General features: G+C 48.5%; 1 protein-coding gene across 2 annotated transcripts; it reads left to right on the top strand.

Moving 5' to 3' along the window:
• The first annotated feature begins 1,167 nt into the window (after positions 1 to 1,167).
• Positions 1,168 to 15,821, top strand: RGR (retinal G protein coupled receptor). 2 transcript variants are annotated; one of them, XM_001154882.5, is made up of 7 exons: positions 1,168 to 1,371; positions 3,794 to 3,950; positions 5,028 to 5,149; positions 8,955 to 9,108; positions 10,424 to 10,541; positions 13,976 to 14,089; positions 14,589 to 15,821. In XM_001154882.5, the coding sequence occupies exons 1-7, from the start codon at positions 1,293 to 1,295 to the stop codon at positions 14,718 to 14,720; spliced, it is 876 nt and encodes a 291-aa protein (XP_001154882.1). In that variant the 5' UTR covers positions 1,168 to 1,292; the 3' UTR covers positions 14,721 to 15,821. The 2 variants fall into 2 exon arrangements, with proteins under 2 accessions (XP_001154882.1, XP_001154823.1); XM_001154823.5 differs by lacking the exon at positions 13,976 to 14,089.
• The last annotated feature ends 5,053 nt before the right edge of the window (positions 15,822 to 20,874 follow it).

Raw genomic sequence — 20,874 nt, forward strand, 5'->3', positions numbered from 1 at the left:
GGAGGGCGCAGCCATAAGCTCAGCCCTGCAGAGGGATTAGGCTTGGATGTAAGTGAGGACTCATGAGAGGAAAGGCCTGGGAAGTAGGCATTCCTGGAACAGAGCAGGTTGCTCTATCAGGTGAGTCAGAAGATGCCATTGAAAAGTGCCTGAGCCTGAGGAATAGGAGATCGGCTTTTGTTCTAGCTCCATCCATAAATTACTGCATGGCCTCAGGCAGATTCTTAACTGTTTTTAGCCACAGTTTCCTCATCTAAAATGGAAAGGATAATGGTATCTAACTCATGGAGTTGTTGTAGGACTCATCAGAAGATCCCCTAGCACAAGGCCTGACCTCACTCGATATTAGCTATGTTGCTGATAGTGCTCTGGAGCTTGGTTTCTTTATCTGAAAATGAACTAAGTTGTCCTAGATCAGTATTTCCTGGTGTAAATTTTATCATGAGCCAGAGCATAACAGTGCATAAAGAGCCAGTGTACCAAGAAGTCATTTGTAGCAGCCAAAGCTCTTAGTGGGGCCGGCAAGGCTGGGCGGGTTCGGGGTCGGAGACTGACAAGACGGCAGGCAGCCCCTCTGTTCTAAGACAGTGTCCTAGGACATTTTTTATGCTCAGGTGCTCTATGGGAGACAGGAAATGCAGCCCTGAGGTTTATATTCATGATATCTAACCAGGACTTATACAAAGGCCACAGACAAAAGACATTGACATTGCAGAAAAGTAAACGGAAGAGTCCAGTGGTCCCACTCCAAGGCGCATAACTAGTTAGTGGCAGATTCAGAACCAGAACCCCAACCCCATTTTCTGGTCCCAGATGGGGTTCTTCCTCTGACAGCAGGCGACTTCCCAAGCCTCATCCTTTCCCCAGCGCTTTGGAGTATACTCATGTGAGCCTGAGGACACACACACACAGGCACCAGGCTTGTCGGGAACAGCTGCGGCTCAAATCCCTCCTCCTGCTCCCCTCCCTTGGTTATGCAACTCTTTTCCAATTAGGCTCTCAGCCACACACCATTTGGATTCCCCGACCTTAATCCTGTGCAATGGGGCTGAAATGAATGAGACAGGGCTCCATTCTGGCTTCACAAAGGCTGCATTGTCCAACTCGTGAATGGGTTCCTTCTACTTGGGCCAAGAGGACCATTTGCAGCGGGGAGGCATCCAGAAACAGCCCAAGGTCCAGCATAATAACCTGCATGTGCCTCCACGCACATGGGATGGCCCTTTAAAAGGGAGGGCCTGGCTGTGGGAAGCCAGAGACAGCTGGGCCACTGGCAGTGAGGGAGAGTGAGGATGGCAGAGACCAGTGCCCTGCCCACCGGCTTCGGGGAGCTCGAGGTGCTGGCTGTGGGGATGGTGCTGCTGGTGGAAGGTGAGCCAGGCAGAACCTGGGGTGCAGCGGGGGCCCAGTGGGTTCTGAGGACCCAGGCCACCAGTGTGGAGCTGGCAAGGAGAGGAGAGGTCCCCAAACCCAGCTGGGTGTCCGGTCCCATTGGCTGCCTTCCCCTCTGTGCCTGGACTCGGGGGGTGTTCTGACAATTGAACCTGTGAGGTGCAGCACACTGCCCGCTGGGAGCAGAGAGGGAGCCAGGCAAGGGTCAGGGAGGGAGGGACTTTGAAAGGGGACATCTGCCCAGGAGATGATCAAGAGCCAGGCTTTAGGACTTTTCATGTCCCTCCAGCCGGGAGAAAATTTAATCCACTCCTTGGAAATCCTGCTGAGAATCCCACGTAAGATCAGTCCCCCAAAAGGCTCTGGGGACAGACAGCTCTGCCACCTGCTCTTGTGTGGCTGGAACCAAGTCCCTTCAGCTCTCTGCCCTCAATGCCTTGACATTCCGAATGGGTGGTTGTAAAGATTAAATGGGATAATGGGTATAAAGTGCTAGCCTAAATAGACTCTAGGGTATTTAAGTTCATTCACTCCCATCCTCTCCAGCCCCACCACTATTTTCACTGTGTCTACTCCTATGAGCCCAAGCACTTCACCTCTGGAGGCAACCTGGGTCTGCGAGGTACCTACCTCAACCTAGAATCCCTAAGATGCTCGCTGAGGCCAGAGCTAGAGACAGTGTCAATCCTGAATCTGGGCCAGCCCAAGCTAAGTTGATGGAGAACGCAGCTTTGGTTCAAAGCAGACCCAGAGAAATCATCAGCACGTTTTCTCACCTAATGAGAACTGACAATGGAGAGGAAGTGACAGTCATTAGATTGGTCCTGAAGGCTCTGGACACGACTGTCTGGTGGCCCCAGCCCGTGTCTCCCTTTCCTGAGAACCCTACAATCTAGCATCCTTCCAGGTCCTCAAACATGCCATAAAATTTTACCACTTTATTTTTTGGAAGGGGTTTAAATTTACATTTTTATTTCATGTTTAATGACTAGAAATGTCATTATATATACAATGCTTTGGTTTTTATTTTATTTAAAATATGTTTTAAATTTCAATAGCTTTGGGGGTACAAGTGATTTTTGTTTACATAGATGAATTACATCGTGGCAAATGCTAGGATTTTAGTGCACTCATCACCCAAGTAGCGTACATTGTGTCTCATATGTAGGTTTTTTTAATCCCACCCCCTCTCCCACCCTTCCCCTTCTGAGTCTCCAGAGTCCATTGTGTCCTCTGAATGCCTTTGCATACTCACGGTTTAGCTCCCACTTGTAACTGAGAACAAACAGCATTTGGTTTTCCATTCCTGAGTTACTTCACTTAGAATAATGGCCTCCAGCTCCATCCAAGTTGCTGTAATAAGACATTATTTCATTCCTTTTTACAGCTATTATGCCATGATGTATATATACTACATTTTCTTTATCCATTCTTTGGTCAGTGGGCACTTACATTGATTTCGTATCTTTGCAATTGTGAATTGTGCCTCAGTAAGCATAGATGTGCATGTGTGTTTTTGGCTGGATTAAATGGCAGATCTACTTTTAGTTATTTAAGGAATCTCTATACTGTTTTCCATAGAGGCTGTATTAATTTACATATTCCCACCAGCAGTGTATAAGCATTCCTTTTTTACCACATCCATGGCATCGATCTATTGTTTTTTGACTTTTTAATGATGGTCATTCTTATAGGAGTAAGGTGGTATCTCATTGTACCATAGCATGTCTTTGCACATGCTATTCCCTCCTGGAATGCTCTTCCATGCACTGTCCTGCAGGTAAGTGCTTCTCATAGTTTTGAAGGCAGGATTTTTTTTCCTGTTCCTCACTTTAGATAGGGGAAGCTGAGGTTCAGAGAGCTTAAGGAGCAGCAAGCGAGGCAACCAAGCCAAAATTCAAGGTCGGGTCTCTCTGTTGCCAGAGTACACCCCCTTCATGTTCACTTCCATGCCTGGCGTCCTGGGCAGCTCCCAGCTCTAACATCGACTCTTCTCCTTGGAGCCTCTCTGACTTTGCTCTACAGTCCTTGGAGAAGGCATTTTGAAATCCAAAAGGCCTGAATTCAAGTTCCAGCTCCACCGCTTACTAGCTGTGTACTTAGGGCAAGTTAGCTAGTGTCTCTGAGCCTCAGTTTCCCAGCTATAAATGGAGAAGAGAATATCCAAGTAAAGATTGAATAGATGACTCATATAAAGTGCTTATCCTGGTGCCTGGTGTGTGCTAAGTGCCTGGCAGGTGTCAGTGATTATGACTGTTATAGCATGAAGCATGCTACCCTATATTGATTGTCTTCCTTGTCTGTCCAGGAGGTTGCTGATGCTCCATCCACCCCACACACACTGTTCTGACCCCAGCTGGGCCTCAGCAGCCCCAATGCCAGCCCCCACCCTTCCTTTCAGCTCTCTCCGGTCTCAGCCTCAATACCCTGACCATCTTCTCTTTCTGCAAGACCCCGGAGCTGCGGACTCCCTGCCACCTACTGGTGCTGAGCTTGGCTCTTGCGGACAGTGGGATCAGCCTGAATGCCCTCGTTGCAGCCACATCCAGCCTTCTCCGGTACCAGCCCCCTCCCTAGTCCACAGGCTCTGGGGTCCTGCCTGGGGCCTGACCCCTGGGCCCTGGGCAGCCAGGCCAAGGGCATTTTTACTACTTACAGAAAATTGGCCAAGGGCAGAGGGTGGGCAGGCTAAAATGGGCTGAATTCCAGATTGATTCTGAAGAACGACAGCTGATTTCTGGAAGACAGGGGTTGCTGAAACCTGATGAAAGAGATGGTAGGCTGTAGAGATCAATGGTGTGGGTTCTGTAACCAAGCAACCTAGGTTTGCATTCTGGCTTCAGCATTTCTAGTTCTGGGCTTCTTCCATAAATCGGATATTATTTCCTAACTCATATAGGTGGTTGGAAGTATTTACTTCTATTATGTGTAAATAACTTAAAATAATGCTTGATACCTAGGACTCTACGTAAGTGTTTGTGAACACAAATAGGGTTTTGGCTAGTGTCTAATACCTCCTTATACAAAAACCAGGGTCTTCCATCACAGCTTCAGAAGGTGTTTATAAAATTGTTTTCTGAAGCAGACTGGACATTCTCATTCTGGTTTTGGACACTACAGACGGAGGCTGGAGCCCCCCTGGATGTGCATGCTCAGTGCTGACCAGCCTGGGGGGTCTGCATCAGTGAGAACTCTTCCTCCCACAGAGAATTGAAGTTTCCACCTTTGCTTGCCCTTTTAGGCTGGGGAGGCCTGGGATCTCCCCTCTGACTTTGCCTTCATCTTCTGTGTGACCTTGGCTTCAGTATCTTTGCCTCTTTGAATGTCAGTTTCCCCACCTATCAAATACAGGCATGAGCTCTCCTGTGACAGAGGGATCTGATCATGCAGAGAGAGCCTATGGCCCAACCGTGGTGCAGTCAAAGTCACCCAGCCTGGAGAGTGTGCATTGGGCTCCACCCCTTCAGCCCAGTTACTTGAGCTCCAACACCTTATAGGAAAGACACCAATATTAAGGCCCTCTTCGGAGAAGAAGGGCAGCATTCAGGAACACACACTCCAAGCTGTACTTGGCAGGTGTGGGAGGTGGAAAGGATCGGAGGAGAGAGGTCACTGGTGCCCAGTGTCTCCCACAGGCGCTGGCCCTACGGCTCGGACGGCTGCCAGGCTCACGGCTTCCAGGGCTTTGTGACAGCGTTGGCCAGCATCTGCAGCAGTGCAGCCATCGCATGGGGGCGCTATCACCACTACTGCACCCGTATGTATCTGGGCTCCTGGAGTGGGGGGACACCGATGCAGTGTGGAGAGGATAAGAGGCAGGGAGGGGCAGTCAGAACTAGCTACTGCTCCGTGTTTCCCAGTACAGGGAAGTGTGGGTAGGTGTGAGTGTGCATGCATAGGCACTCATTTCAGGAAAGGAGGGAGGGTGGGAGAGTGTGCAGGAGAGCTGTTGGGCCTCTCTTGCCATTACTGCAACCTTGGGCAAGTCAGGGATCCTCTCTGAACCTTAGTCTCCTCCTCTGCGAAATGATTTTTTTTCTTTTTGAGACGGAATCGCTCTATTGCCCAGGCTAGAGTGCAGTGGTGCGATCTTGGCTCACTGCAACCTCGGCCTTCTGGTTTCAAGCGATTCTTTTGCCTCAGCCTCCTGAGTAGCTGGGACTACAGGCATGTGCCACCACGCCTGGCTAATTTTTGTATTTTTAGTAGAGATGGGGTTTCACCATATTGGCCAGGCTGGTCTCGAACTCCTGACCTCGTGATCTACCCACCTCAGCCTCCCAAAGTGCTGGGATTACAGGTGTGAGCCACTGCACCCGGCTGAGATGATTTTAATAACCAATCTCAGTTTTATTTTGAAAATGAAATGAGATCAGGGATACAGAAAATGCCCTTGCAGACAGGCACTACTCTGCAGACAGGCGCAGAGAGGCTGTGTGTATGTGTGTGTAGCTGGGCATGTGCCCTGGCACCCTACACTTCCATGAGGCTTCATGAAAACTGTCCAGCTCTAGATTTCCCAAGCTGCACTGTCAAATACCATCTTAATAATTGGCCATATCAGTGTACAAACTGCTCCATTTTTCCTTGATTTTTTTTTCTTAAAAGTGACTCATTTTTTAAAATGTAAACACCTGCTACAAGCTCATTCTAAACAACATCTGGGAAATCACAGGTTTAATGTTCTTATAATTTTAATACAATTAAAATAAAAACCTGTTCACCAGAGACCATCAAGAACCCTGTTTACCACCAGGGGTACATAAACATGTTTTGGGGAGCTGTGGCTCAGCTAACCCTCCTAGCAAACCTTCAGCTCACAGCCTCGGAAGCGGAGGCACAGAGAAGTTAAGCAGCTTGCCTCGCTACTAAGGGCAGAGCCAGCACTGGGCATGACCTGGTACCTCCAAGTCCTGAGCTATGAATTTGCCCAGCACAGAGGCTGCTGTGAGGTCTATAGCCAGCACAGCCTCAAACCATGGCATGACCTCTTTGGAATCCACAGAACTTCCCTTGCCATAGTCACATGTACAGCCCCCTTCCCTGAAAAGTCACTGCCCCTCATGGGTCTCTCCTGTCATATGCCTCTCTCCAGGCCAAAATGCTGCCATCAGTCTCATCATTTTGAGTGGCGATAGGTTAGCCCTCCTGTCCACTTGGCCTCGGAGCGCTTCTCCCACTCCTTACATCCCAGCCTCTGCCCCTAATGCTCCCTTGGACCATCTTATACACACACACACACACACACACACACACACACACACCACCTTCTCAGATAGCAACAGGCTTCTCTGCCTCAATATAGAACAGTTAATCCCTGTGCCAGAGGCCTTAGATCAAAGCCCTTTCTATACTGAGAGCATGGCAGAGCAGTGTGAAGGCAGGCAAAGGGGAATGAGGAGGTCTGAATTCATCTACTCCATCCCTGGGTAGTTGTAGGCATGTCACCTTGGCCATCTGTTTCTAAAGCTGAAAGTCTGAGGCAGCACAAGGGTCCAGGTAGATATTAATTATTGTGCTCACAGAGAATTGCTTGAACCTGGAAGGCAGAGGTTGCAGTGAGCCGAGATGGCACCACTGCACTCCAGCCTGGGCAACAGAATGAGACTCCGCCTCAATAAAAAAAAAAAAAAAAAGAAGAAGAAGAAGAAAAGAAAAGGCCAGGCATGGTGGCTTATGCCTGTAATCCCAACACTTTGGGAGGCTGGGGTGGGCAGATCACTTGAGGTCAGGAGTTCGAGACCAGCCTGGCCAACATGGTGAAACTCCATCTCTACTAAAAATACAAGAATTAGCTGGGCATGGTGGCATGAGCCTGTAATCCCAGCTACTTGAGAGGCTGAGGAAGGAGAATTGCTTGAACCTGGGAGGTGGAAGTTGCAGTGAGCCGAGATCACGCCACTGCACTCCAGCCTGGGTGACACAGCAAGACTCTGTCTCAAAAATTTTTTTTTAAAAAGACAGGAAGAACTGACATCTTAACTATATTGAGTCTTCCTGTCCTTGCACATAATTATCGTGCCCACAGTTGGGATGGGAGGTGTCTTAGTCTGCCCAGGCTCCTATAATAGAATGCCATCGACTGGGTGGCTTGAACAATAGAAATTTATTTCTCAGTTTTTCAAGCTGGGAAGTCCAAATGCAAGGTGTCAGCATGGTCAGGTTCGGTGAGGGCTTGATTCTTGGTTTATAGATGTTCACCTTCTTGCCATGTCCTCACATTAAAAGAGAGAGATTGTCACTCTTGTGTTCCTTCTTTCATTTTTTTGAAACAGAGTCTCACTCTATTGCCCAGGCTAGAATGTAGTGGCACCATCTCAGTACACTGCAACCTCCGCCTTCTGGGTTCAAGCAATTCTCTACCTCAGTCTCCTGACTAGCTGGGACTACTGGCGCATGCAGCATGTCCAGCTAATTGTGTCCCTTCTTATAAGGGCACTAATCACATCATGGGGGCTCCACCCTTATGGCCTAGTTATCTCCCAAAGGCCCCACCTCCAAATGCCATCACATTGGGGATTAGGGCTTCAACATATAAATTTGAGGGGACACAAACATTCAGTTCATATCAGAAGGTCACATCCAAGCAAACTCCATCTGGAGCCGTATCAGTAGAAGCAAACTGTCAGATGAGGGAGGTTGTAGACATGCTCTTCTCTCCCGATCAAAACCCATCTGGAGAACTGTCCTCTGCCCTGGTATCTTATATACAAAGGAGTATGACAAAAAAACAGTAGACAGAGGAGGGCACCTGGGAAGTGCATCCTGAAGCCAGATCCAGGAGGAACCACTGGATGGGAAGGACCCAATGACACTGCAGCAGAGAGGGGGGCTTCAGGGAAGGGACTAGAGGAGGTCAAATCAGCATGGCTGGTTCACATCAAAAGATGCTGCTGGGACCCAGCCTCTGCCATTGGCACTGAGATTGAGCCCCAACCCCCGAGTCAAGCATTCTCAGAGGGTGTCCTGGAAGCAGGGGCAGTGGCCTGATTCTGAGCAAGTGCTGAGGATGGTGGTAAGTCCAGACTTCTGCCTCCATCCCCCATGACCCTCACCTGAACCCCTGCCTATGCTTCTTCCTGAACTTTGTCTCTGAAAACGTATCTGTCTCTTTGCCACTCCCTCGTCTCTGTCCTCTGAAGAAGATGGTATAGTGTGTCTATTTGGAGACCTTCACCATCCATTATCTATTTCATTCTTCATAACAATCCTCTGAGGCAAGGATTATCATTCCCATTGTGGGCGAGAATACTGGGGCTCAAAGAAGCTCTTCACTTGCCTGAGGCTCTGAGTTATTAAGCATCAGAGCTGGGGTTCTCATTTTGGTGAGTTGCTTATTTAACCCCTCTCTCGGCCTCAATTTTTTAGACCGTAACACAAGGATAAGAAAACCTCCTTCTGGCAGGATGTAGTGGCTCAGTCCTGTAATCCCAGCACTTTGGGAGACTGAGGCTGGTGGATCACTCAAAGGGACACTCTTCGAGATCAGGAAGTCCATTCTTTCTCACTCTATCAGGCCATCTCCTCCTCACAACCTCCTCTTCTTCCTCTGTCCTGTGCAGGTAGCCAGCTGGCCTGGAACTCAGCCATCTCTCTGGTGCTCTTCGTGTGGCTGTCTTCTGCCTTCTGGGCAGCTCTGCCCCTTCTGGGTTGGGGTCACTATGACTATGAGCCACTGGGGACATGCTGCACCCTGGACTACTCCAAGGGGGACAGGTGAGGTGGGAGGAGCAGCTTCGAGGCTCCTATCCATGGGAATCTTGGCTTTGAACTCCTATGACAAGGGTGCCCCAGCTGAAAATCCAAATGGGGAAATGTCAACGTTTGCCAGACAATCTCAACTTCTTAATCATGATACCCACCTGCAGGTGGACAGTGGGACTGGAAAAAGCCTGTTCTGAAAACTGGCCAGGTGATGGGAATGCTGTGAAAATTGGGACCCAGAGTTGAACCCAAAAAGAGACATCATACAGGGAGCCATTGGCTTATGTCAGTGATAACAGTCACCAAGCCGCACCACCTCTTTGCCATCTTCAGCACAGTCGACCATCATGGCTCTGACCTCATCAATTTCTAGAGGGAGCCATGCCCTTGGTACAATAGATTCAAAGAACATTAAGGTCCTTGCATTGGGAGGGAATGCCCTGAGCATACGCTATGAGGCAATCCCTGGAGAAATAGGACAGAATGCATGAGGGTCCCCACCCTCATGGGGCTCATGTTCTGGTACTGCCCCATCAGGAGGCTCTAGGGAGACAAGGGCTTAGGGGGATCCTTTAGGAACTGCCTTGAGGAATGGTCACATGGGCTCCAGCCCCTCTTGCTTCCACCAGAGCCAAGTTGCATTCATCTGCTTTACCCATGGTGTTTAATCATGAGGCATCTGCACTTGATGACAGGCTTTCCAGGTGATGCATTCTTGAGAATGCTGGGCCTGGTCCAAGTGTCCCTCCATGGCACTCCCCAGCCAGGGTCCAGTCCTTCCAGCTGCCCCTCCCTGGTGGACAGCTCCAAGGTGACATAGTCTTCCCTTCAGAAAATGGGAATCTGTCTCCCTGGGACTCCCACTATTCCCTTCACCTCCCCATGACCACTACCTGGGAACCCAGGCTCTTCTGTGGTGCCTTCAACCATTTCTTCAGTGACACAGTATCCAGTCTTCTTGTTATCCCGTCTCCTTTTAAAACCTTTGGGCCTAGAATGCTCCTTGAATGTTCCTTTCTCTTGGTCCACTGACATCCCCACCATTGGGTGAACATGTTTCCCAAACTAAAATTTCCCATTCTTCATGCTTGGGGGACAAACAGGAAAGCAGGGCTGAGCACTTGAACAAGAAAGAGGCCTCTTCCTCCTTGTAGCTCCCTGGCTCCTAAAGGGAGTTCACCTGGGACCCGGGAGCAACCACACTGCGAGCTTGTCTGAATGGGGCATTTCCCCACAACCGATCATCTAGGGCAGAGCTGGTGGGTCCTTGAGGGCAGCTGGCCATCCCTGAGAGCTAACCCCAATCCTCCACCCGCTCTCCCTGTAGAAACTTCACCAGCTTCCTCTTCACCATGTCCTTCTTCAACTTTGCCATACCCCTCTTCATCACGATCACGTCCTACAGTCTCATGGAGCAGAAACTGGGGAAGAGTGGCCATCTCCAGGTAAGGACCCCCTTCCGGAGTGTTATCTGATGGTGCAGCACAGCTCCAGGCTCTTGGTTACCCGAACAAAGAATTGGATGTGACACACACAAACAGCAAAACAAATATTCATTGCTTTTGCAGCAAAAGCTTATTCAGCACAGTATTACACTCTCAGAGAGGGGAGGGTGGACCAATCTCTGTGAGGTGAGATCAGCACCAGTTTGGTGTATTTTGGGTTCTTTTATATGTTTATTTTTCTTCTCTTCCCAAGGCTGCCTAATCTCTAGCCAGCATCTGCCTTTTGATTGATAGGTGGGTTGCTTATGTTACTTTGGCCCTTGTGTGCTTGCCTGTCACCTCCATCCCATAATCTTAAGTACATGCATGATATGCAGTCCATATGCATCAGCTTTAATAAGTTTATTATCATACGGGGTCATTTTAAGGATACTTTTTCTCTCTAATGCACATGCGCATCTCTGAGGAGCTGCCCCTGACAGGTTTGGTCCAGACCTAGCTGGCCACAGGAGCTTCTTACTCATTTTTTAATCTTATTTGTGTTTTGGTTGCTCAACTTCTGTTTCTTGTCTTGCTTCTTGCTCACCGCCTCTTCACCTTGCTTCTGCTTCTACTCATTCCGCCCTTTAACCTCCAATTCCCTCTGCTATTCTCCTGCCTCAAGAGCAGCAGTAATTTCTCGGTTCCTCTCAGGGACACCAGGGAATATGAACAATGTGACAGACAGCAACCAGGGGTTTTCTGCGTTTTCAGTGATCAAGAGAAAATCCAGCTTGTGCACAGCATAGGATGTTAGAACTGGAAACCACCCTCCCTTTGCTCAGATCGCCAAGGCCTGGGGAGCAAGGATCAGGACTGCTCAGATTCACCCAGACCCCGTAACTCTGGGGACCAGGGCTCCCTACTGGACACATCCGTGCTGTTCCACTTAACTCTTGCCAAGGATGTGAGGTTTGGCACAAAGTTACAGGCTTTTTAAATGCTACTTTTAAACCGCTTTGAGATGTTTAATTTAATCACAGTCACAGGGTGGTGCCCAAAAGATAAAAATCAACCTATAAGCACATTTGTCCAAGAAATACAATACTTCAAAATAAGCCCTCCTGGCCATTTTTTAGTTTCTGAATTACTATTCCCTTGCCACGGTTTTATTTTAACTTGGTCACCTGGATGACCTCTAGCAAAGGAGTCGTAACAAGCAACAAAGATTAGAACAAATTCAGATCTTAATATTATTTCTTTGCAACCACTCTATGAGGAAAGAGGTTTTCTTTCTTTTTTTTTTTTTTTTTTTAGGCCGAGTTTCACTCTTGTTGCCCAGGCTGGAGCGCAATGGCGTGATCTCGGCTCACCGCAACCTCCGCCTCCCGGGTTCAAGCGATTCTCCTGCCTCAGCTTCCCGAGTACCTGGGATTATAGGCATGTGCCACCACACCCACCTAATTTTGTATTTTTGGTAGAAACGGGGTTTCTCCATGTTGGCCAGGCTGGTTTCGAACTCCTGATCTCAGGTGATCCGCCCGCCTCCGCCTCCTAAATTGTTGGGATATAGGCGTGAGCTGCCGTGTCCAGCCTTTTTTTTTTCTTTCTTTCTTTTTTTTTTTCCTTTCTTTTTTTTTTTTTTTTTTTTTTTTGAGACAAGGTCTTACTCTGTGCCCAGGCTGGAGTGCAGTGGCAATCTCGGCTCACTGCAACCTCCGCCTCTCGGGTTCAAGCGATTCTCCCGCCTCAGCGTCCCTAGTAGCTGGGATTATAGGCACCTGCCACCACGCCTGGCTAATTTTTGTATCTTTTGTATCTGTTGGCCAGGCTGGTCTTGAACTCCTGACCTCAGGTGATCCACCCACTTCAGCCTCCCAAAGTGCTGGGATTACAGGTTTGAGCTATCGCGCCGGCCAGAAGGAGGTTTTCTTATCCCTGTGTCGCGGACTAAAAAATTGAGGCTGAGATGGGGGTTAACTAAGCAACTCACCAAAAACCACACACCTGTATTCAAACCTAGGTCTGGGACTCCACCACCCATGTGGTCAATCACAGTGCATGAAAGAAACTCTTTTTTTTAAGTCACTTCATCTGCCACTTTATTTATTTATTGTAAATTGGAAAAGGACTGTGCAAATCTATTTTAGCTGGAGCCCCGATGCTCCCCCGAGGTCAGAAGGAGAGAAAGGGCTTTCCTGGGACCAGAATCCAGTCCCCTGGCTCCCAGCTGGCTGCTGGCATAGGCGCCGCTTCTAGGCTGTCCTCCGCGATGCCGGTCCCAAGCCCTGTCTGGAGGTGCAAAGTTCACATTTACTGGAGGCTCAGGCAGCCGGGAGACAAGGCTGCCACCATGATCTCCTCATTTTTCTGCGTTGACTTTAAACCATTGTCTCTGGTGGGCATCGCCAAGGTCACACGCAGGGGTCCAGGGACCTCATCCCAAGCTGAGCGGCTTCCCGAGACCGCGTAGCCTCCCCAGGGGATTCCACGTCTTAGGGCCTCGGCTCCCGGGAGGGCCCCGAGGTGCTGAGCTCCGTTGTTCGTGGGTTTTTTTTCCCCAGATAAGGGACAGTTAAGAGAAAAAAAAGTCTCTTGGTCAACATATTTTAATAATCCAAGATGGAAGAAAATATGCCCTCTTCCAGCTTAATCACCCTCTTTGTTAAAGAAAGTCAGGTCAGGGAGAAAACAGGCAAGAACTTGAGCGTCAGAATTGCACGTCCGCGTGTTTGTGCGGGGCTGGAACTTGGCAGCTCCCGCTGAAATTAAAGCGCGAGTCTTGCGCCCCCTCATGGCCCCAGGCGGCACCCCAGCATCTCCCGCTCTCTGGACAAGCCCCTCCCCCGCTGATTGTATTTCACATTGGGAGCCCAGAAAGGGTGGTGTCGCCGGGTGGCTGTAGCTGTGGATGACGAGTTGGTTCTAGGACTGAGGCCTGAGGGCAGCTCAGCCTGGGGCCCCTTGAGCACGCAGTCACAGAGCCCAGGATTCCTCTTAAAGAGCATAGACCCAGGCCAGGCACAGTGGCTCATGCCTGTAATCCCAGCACGTTGGGAGGCCGAGGCAGGAGAATCCCTTGAGCCCAGGAGTTCGAGACCAGCCTAGGAAACATAGTGAGACCCCTTCTGTATTTGACAAACAAAGAGTACAGACCCAGGAGGAAGCGCTCATTATCCACCCAGTCTCGGCCTCCAGCCACGTTGGGTATTGTCAGGCCATTTTACAGACACAGCAGCTGAGGTCAGGCAAGTTTAAATAAAAGGCTTAAGGTCACACAGTCTTAAACAACAGAGAGGCCCATCTGGTCCCAAGTTCCCCTGCAGACTCAGCCCCCTCCTGAAGCCTGGTCCATGCTGCCCCGCCCTGCTGAGTGCTGACCTGGTCTTCTTGGCCAGATAGGGCTGTGGGCCACCTGGAGCAAGCTGACATCTCCTGTGACAATTTCTCCCCAGGTAAACACCACTCTGCCAGCAAGGACACTGCTGCTCGGCTGGGGCCCCTATGCCATCCTGTATCTATACGCAGTCATCGCAGACGTGACTTCCATCTCCCCCAAACTGCAGATGGTACAGATACTTCTAGTACCTAAAACTAGACCCCTCTCCATCTTTGTTCTCTGTCTCATCTCATCTCACTTTCTGGATTTATGACCTCTGTGTCAGTCTCTTCCTTTCTGTGTTTCTTCCTTTGGATACTCACAATGCATAGAGCATTAGTTTGCCCCCCAATCCCCCACCTCGTCTCTGAGTCATACCAGGCTGCTGCTTGACATTGCCTAAACCTCATGTGAGATGACAGGGACAGCCAGCCAGATGGTGTAGATAAAGACTCTGTGACTAGGGGTTGAGATTAGTCCCCAGGCTGGGAGCAGGTGGGTCTGGACAAGAGTATGGCTCCATGGACTCCGTGAGCCATGCATCTCCACCAACTAGTCAGGGAAGCCTCCAAGGCTGCAGAACTAAATGATTGGCAGTTGTAGGTGGAGGGTGACTGGGGTCACCAGGTGGGACCAGAGAGAGGATCAGTGGCTTTGAAGCTTCTTTTCTGGACTTTTCTGCCCAACAGGTGCCCGCCCTCATTGCCAAAATGGTGCCCACGATCAATGCCATCAACTATGCCCTGGGCAATGAGATGGTCTGCAGGGGAATCTGGCAGTGCCTCTCACCGCAGAAGAGCGAGAAGGACCGAACCAAGTGAGCCTGCCACCCTGGAGTGAGCCCCAGGCCAGGAGGCTGTTCCAAGAGTCCTGTCCAGCAGCCTCAGTGGCCAAGCCCAGACACTCACCCACCTTCCCCAGTGGCCCTGTGGATCCTGGTCCTAGGCTGGACACAAGGATTCAGAAAGACACCAGGCTGCACAGAAAGAGCCAGATGGACCTGAGTGTCGGTAACAGCCCCCTACACTCAAGGCTGAGAGGCCTCAGGAAAGTCACTCCTTTTTAAAAATAATAATAAATGTAAGGGGGTACAGTGCAGTTTTGTTACATGGATAGATTGCCTAGTGGTGAAGTCTGGGCTTTTAGTGTAACCATCACCCTAATAATATACATTGTACCCATTAAGTTATTTCTCATCCCTCACCCCCTCCCACCTTGTCACCCTTCTGAGTCTCCAATGTCTATTATTCCACACTCCATGTCCACGTGTACACATTATTTAGCTCCCACTTACAAGTGAGAACATGTGGTATTTGACTTTCTGTTTTTGAGTTATTTCACTTAAAATAATGACCTCCAGTTTCATCCATGTTGCTGCAAAAGACATGATCTCATTCTTTTTTATGGCAGTGTAGTATTCCATTCCATATACACATATAAACGTTATATATATGTAACATTTTCTTTATCCAATCATCTGTTGATGGATAGATTCCATATCTTTGCTACTGTAAACAGAGCTGTGATAAGCATACAAGTGCAGGTTTCTTTTTGATATACTGATTTCTTTTCCTTTGGGTAGATACCAGTAGTAGGACTGCTGGATCAAATGGTAGCTCTATTTTTAAGACAGTATGGAGAAATCACCATACTGTCTTCCATAGGGGTTGTACTAATTTACAGTCCCACCAACAGTGTATAGGTGTTCCCTTTTCTCTGCATCCTTACCAATATCTGTTATTTTTTGACTTTTTAATAATATCCATTCTCACTTGTGTGAGATAAGGTCTCATTGTGGTTTTAATTTCCATTTCTCTGATGACTTTTGATGTTAAGCATTTTTTCATACGCTTCTTAGCCACCTGTATGTATTCTTTTTGAAAAAATGTTTATTCATGTCTTTTGCCCACTTTTTAATGGCATTATTTGGATTTCTTTTGTTGAGTTATTTGAGTTTCTTATATATTCTGGATAATAGTCCCCTATTGGATACATGGTTTGCAAATATTTTCTCTGGTTCTGCAGGTTGTTCATTCTGTTGATGGTTTATTTTGCTGTGCAGAAACTTTTTTAGTTTAATTAAGTCCCATTTGTCTATTTTTGCTTTTGTTGCTTGTGCTTTTGAGGTTTCTGTCATGAATTCTTTGCCTAGACCAATGCCCAGAAGAGTTTTTCCTAGATTTTCTTCCAAGATTTTTATAGTGTCCGTTCTTACACTTAAGTCTTTAATCCATCTTGAGCTGATTTTTTTTTTTTTTTAAGATGGAGTCCTGCTCTGTCGCCCAGGCTGAAGTACAGTAGCACCATCATAGCTTACTGCAACCTTCGCCTCCCAGGTTCAAGGAGTTCTCATGCCTCAGCCTCCTAAGTAGCTGGGATTACAGGCATGCGCTACTATGTCTGGCTAATTTTTTGGGGTTTAGTAGAGACAGGGTTTCACCATGTTGAACAGGCTGTCCTCAAATTCCTGACCTCTGGTGATCCACCCACCTTGGCCCCCAACGTGCTGGGATTACAGGCATGAGCCACCGTGTCTATCCTTGAGTTGATTTTTATATATGGTAAGAGATATGGATGCAGTTTCATTCTTCTGCATATGGCAATTTAATTTTCCCAGCACCATTTATTGAAAAGGTGTCCTAACATCACTCCTTCTAAATCCTCTAACCCTTAACATAAGGATGTTAACATGGACATCACAGGGTTGTTGTGAGGCTTGAAGATAACATGTACTCACTAAGCACACAGAAAATACTCATTAAAACAGAGCTGTTCGTTAAGTCTTGGCCATGCCTTGCAGGGACTCAGTCTTACATAGAAAGGGGTAAAAGCCCCAGGGTTTGCTTATGGGACCTCAAGCCAGGCTGCCAGCATTCAAACACCATGTATTAAATCGTGATCTGCTGCCCGTCACTTCCTCTGCCTGTGCATCATTTCCCAAGTTGGGAGGTGAGATGATGGAAGTGGCAACTTGACTACACAGAAAGGACCAGAACATTCCCTGTCATGGTAAGTGCTCACGGAGTATCAGCCACCAGTACATGCCAGTCAAAGACAGCCTCTGGTAATACAGGGCTTGGCCTACACATTGCTTTAAGATGTTTTGAGGTTTGTTGCCAACATTTAAAAATCAGGACAGTTTATTTAAATCCAGATGTCAGAAGATGAGGCTTTACCAGGCTGCCTTCCTACATGGTTACAGTTTGTAGAGCTCAGGGCAGCTCGGCCCTTTGCCCAGGACACATGCTCTTCTGTCAACCTCAGTGCCTGTGTCCCCTGTGGATCCTGTGGGCCTCTGGGTTTGTGACAAGAGCCATCCCGAGTCCCCAAGAGAAGGAGACGAGGCCGAACACATCAGCGTCCTCATCTGTGCTCAGAGGAGAGGCAGGGAGGAAGGTGGTTTGGTCAGGCTGCTTTCAGGGATGGCTTAAGCTCAAGCCTTGCATCCCCAAGGCTTCCCGCAGGAGGGAAAGGAGGGCTTGGGAATGGCCACCCTGGCCTGGGTTGGCAGGAGATGGGAAGGGCTGAAGCAGCACCTGGTGAGGTATGACCACAGTCCCGCCTGAAGCTACTCACTTCAGAAGCCCCATGTCGGCCCACACCCCCCAATTCCCACTCATGGAGTGGGCTTGGGGAGACTCATCACCTTCAGGCTCTTCTGCCCATGTTCCCAAGCACTTTTAGGATCTTTGTCCCCTGTGACACTGCGTGCAGGGCTTCTTCTCTGCCCTCCTTCCCACTCACCCCACAACCTCCTCTGCACCCCTGCCTTCTTTTAAGCAGCTCAGCTGCCTCTGGGGGAAGAGGACAAAGGAAGTGGCTGAATCCTGTCTGAAGTCCACCTCCCTGTGGGCCCTTGGCACAGTCCCTGAGCTGGGATAGGAATCAGAGTCCGCCCATCCCTGGCACTTGGCCTGGCAGAAGTTAAACCACAGCCCTCAAAGGCCTAAATCCTTCTCAGGCTCGCATTGCTCTGCGCAACCCCTAAGGTGATGGATTCACAGTCCTCAAGCTCTCTGCTGATTTTCTGCAATGAATATGTACCACTTTTGCAATCACAAAAACATGTAAAGAGAAATGTTACTTCTACCTCCTTCAAGTGTTTTATCCCTGGCTGTAGTTGTATGTTCCCTGCAGAGCCTGTGGGCCTCTGGGTTTGTGACACTAATGCAGGAGTCCCCATCCCTGAATGTATATCTGTATATCTGGTGAGACCCGGGGCCCTGCAGGGAAATGGAGATGGTGGGCAAGGTGACTGAGGAAGTCTGATGATGAAGGCACAGCTGACCCAGGACCGTGGAGGCAGGAGAAAGCAAGCTCCGTCCCACAGAGCGGAGGGGAGGAATAGATAAGCCCCATCAGTCTGAGTTTGCTGAGTGTCATTCCCCACCAGCCTTCCTCTCCTGCCTCCCTCCTAGGCTCCTCTGGAGCAACTGCTCACCCTTTCCTGGGCACCCCTTGGTCTTTTTTCTCCATTCACTTGTGACCCCTTAATGCCACCCCCTGCAGACACAATGAATTTTAGGGGGGCACACCAACAAGGTCCCCCCGCCCATGTTAGTCATCACTCGCACCACAGTGCTCTCTCCAAGTTCCGTGCAGCCTTGGAGAACTGGGGCCACATTGTGGAAAGGGGAACAAGAGCAAGGTGAGAAGACTGAGTCTGGAGAAGTCAGGAAGGAAGAAAGAAGGGTGAAAATAGCAGAGACTGTGCTAGAGCCTCATCTGCAGAGCTCGAGGGCTCAGGGCATCTTCACTGGAGGCCCGGGGAACCAGCCTAACTTCTCCTGCCCTGGCCTCTAGCCACACTCTACACTAAAGACCACACTGATACGCAGACACACAGACTGGACTTGGAAGAGGCCACCAGGAGGTGGACGTCCAGAACCAGCAAGCAGCAAGCACCAGAAAATGTCACCTCCAGCAATCACTTCCTCATTTGTAAGCCAGCATCCATTTGACCCCCTGAATCCCTGTCTGTGTCACTTAGTTCTGACATATTCACCAATCCATCCAATACATATCTACTGAACAGCTGCTGTGTGTCAGACACGTGCTCGATGTGACGACGCAGTACCAAGATCCTTTCCAGATACTGCCAGAAAATGTCCACTGCCTCTTTGTCTCTTCGTTACATTTGTGAGTAAAATACAGGTGTTAACAATAACTAGGAAATCAAAGATAGAAATTACAGTACAGCCATGTCCAAGTAAGTGAAATCAGGTATAATAATAGGGTTATCAAGATAGCCCAGAAATTTCCTTCAGAATCTCTGCAAGTCCTTATCACAAAACTAAACAGTTATCCCTGGCTCTAGATAAATTAAGCGTGCACTCTATGCTTCATTGTGTACTTGATTTAATTGTATTTCAAGAGAATTATCCCCCACTGAATTTCAATGTGTAGCCAATTTTAGCCCCATTCTGGATTTTTAAAATTTTCTGTTTGACTTGGAAATCACCAATTTTTTTCTTTTCTTTCTTTCTCTATTTTTTTAAAACCACATAGTCCTATGTAAGAAAACCACCATGATTTCTAAGAACAGTTTTCCCTAAATTGGCATCCACAGAGGAAGGCCCCATAACATGCACTCCTGTAGCGTGACCAGGCCTTGCCATCCCCTCGCTGGGTAACCTTGGGAGTCAAGACCCCCTCTGGCCCATCCCCTCTATCATCTCAGTCCCCCAGGGCTCTGACACAGGCAGAAGATTCTCAAACACTATCGAATTTTTTTTCTCCAAACTAGATGTTTGTGGTGGACTGAATGTTTGTGTCCCCTGAAATACCTATGTTGAAACCCAGTACAGTTAAATGAGGTCATAAGAGCGGAGCCCTGATCCCATAGGATTGTGTCCTTATGAGAAGAGACACCGGAGAGCCTGAGCTCCCTCTTCTCCCACCCCAAGCATATGTCCAGGAAAGACCATGTGAGCTCACTGTGAAAAGTTGGCCCAGCCCAAGGAGAGAGCCCTTACCAGACACCAACACTGCCGGCAACTTGATCTCCGACTTCCAGCCTCCAGAAATGTGCAAAATAAATTTCTGTTGCTTAAGCCACCCAGTCTATGTATTTTGTTACAGCCGCTTTAACAAACTAATACAGTGTTACATCAAAGCTCATCATTGAAACAGATGATAATGGAGGGGACCAACAGCCCAACTGGTGCCCCCAGCCCTGGAACACCCAGTGCCACTTCTGCAGAACCCGGGGATTGTAAAAATCCCATTTAAAAGTTATAAAATTTGGCTTCTAAGATCCCCTCCCACTCTAAGATCCATTGATTCTAGAATGTATTTGAGTTCTTTCACAAAGAAATATAAGTACTGTAGAATATTATCACCCACCTCATCCTCTTGCTGGGAAAGATGGCTCTGCCTATTGCCAAATGGACTTGACATCACAAATAAAGTAGAAAGTTGTAACCAAGGTAAAGGATTGGCCCCTTCCGGAGACCTTCACTGGCACAATTTTCCTGGGGAGGGAAAGGGCTGGGCATTTGATTGTCTAGCAAGAAAGTAGATACCAACTAGATACTGCCTGAACTATACAGTATCTATATTCCCTGTTAAAGGGAAAAGGGATCCTGCAAATTTTCTATATAGATAAATAAATTCATTGGCAAAGAAGTTGGCCTAATTTATTCATATCTTTCTTTTTGCCTCATAATTAATAGAATTTCTGCTGTTCTCCCTGTGAGAGATACTCCTGGTCCAATTCTCTCAAATACAAGCTCACTCTCCTTCCCACCACAACTGTCTCCCTTCTTGTGTTCCCTGTGTATGTAAATATCACTATTATCTGTCCTGTCATCTAAGGTAAATGAAGAAAGAAGGGAAAAGCAGAGATCCAACATGCATAAATACTCGCACTGGGCAGAATGTGAGGGTGACGCAGTGCTCAGCAGGTACCACAAGGTGGCAGTGCCCTCTCAATGATCAGTACATCCTGAGCGGCCAGCCCTGATGGTAGTGCCT

The sequence above is a fragment of the Pan troglodytes genome, chromosome 8 (genome assembly GCF_028858775.2).
Source record: "Pan troglodytes isolate AG18354 chromosome 8, NHGRI_mPanTro3-v2.0_pri, whole genome shotgun sequence".
NCBI classification, from domain to species: domain Eukaryota; kingdom Metazoa; phylum Chordata; class Mammalia; order Primates; family Hominidae; genus Pan; species Pan troglodytes.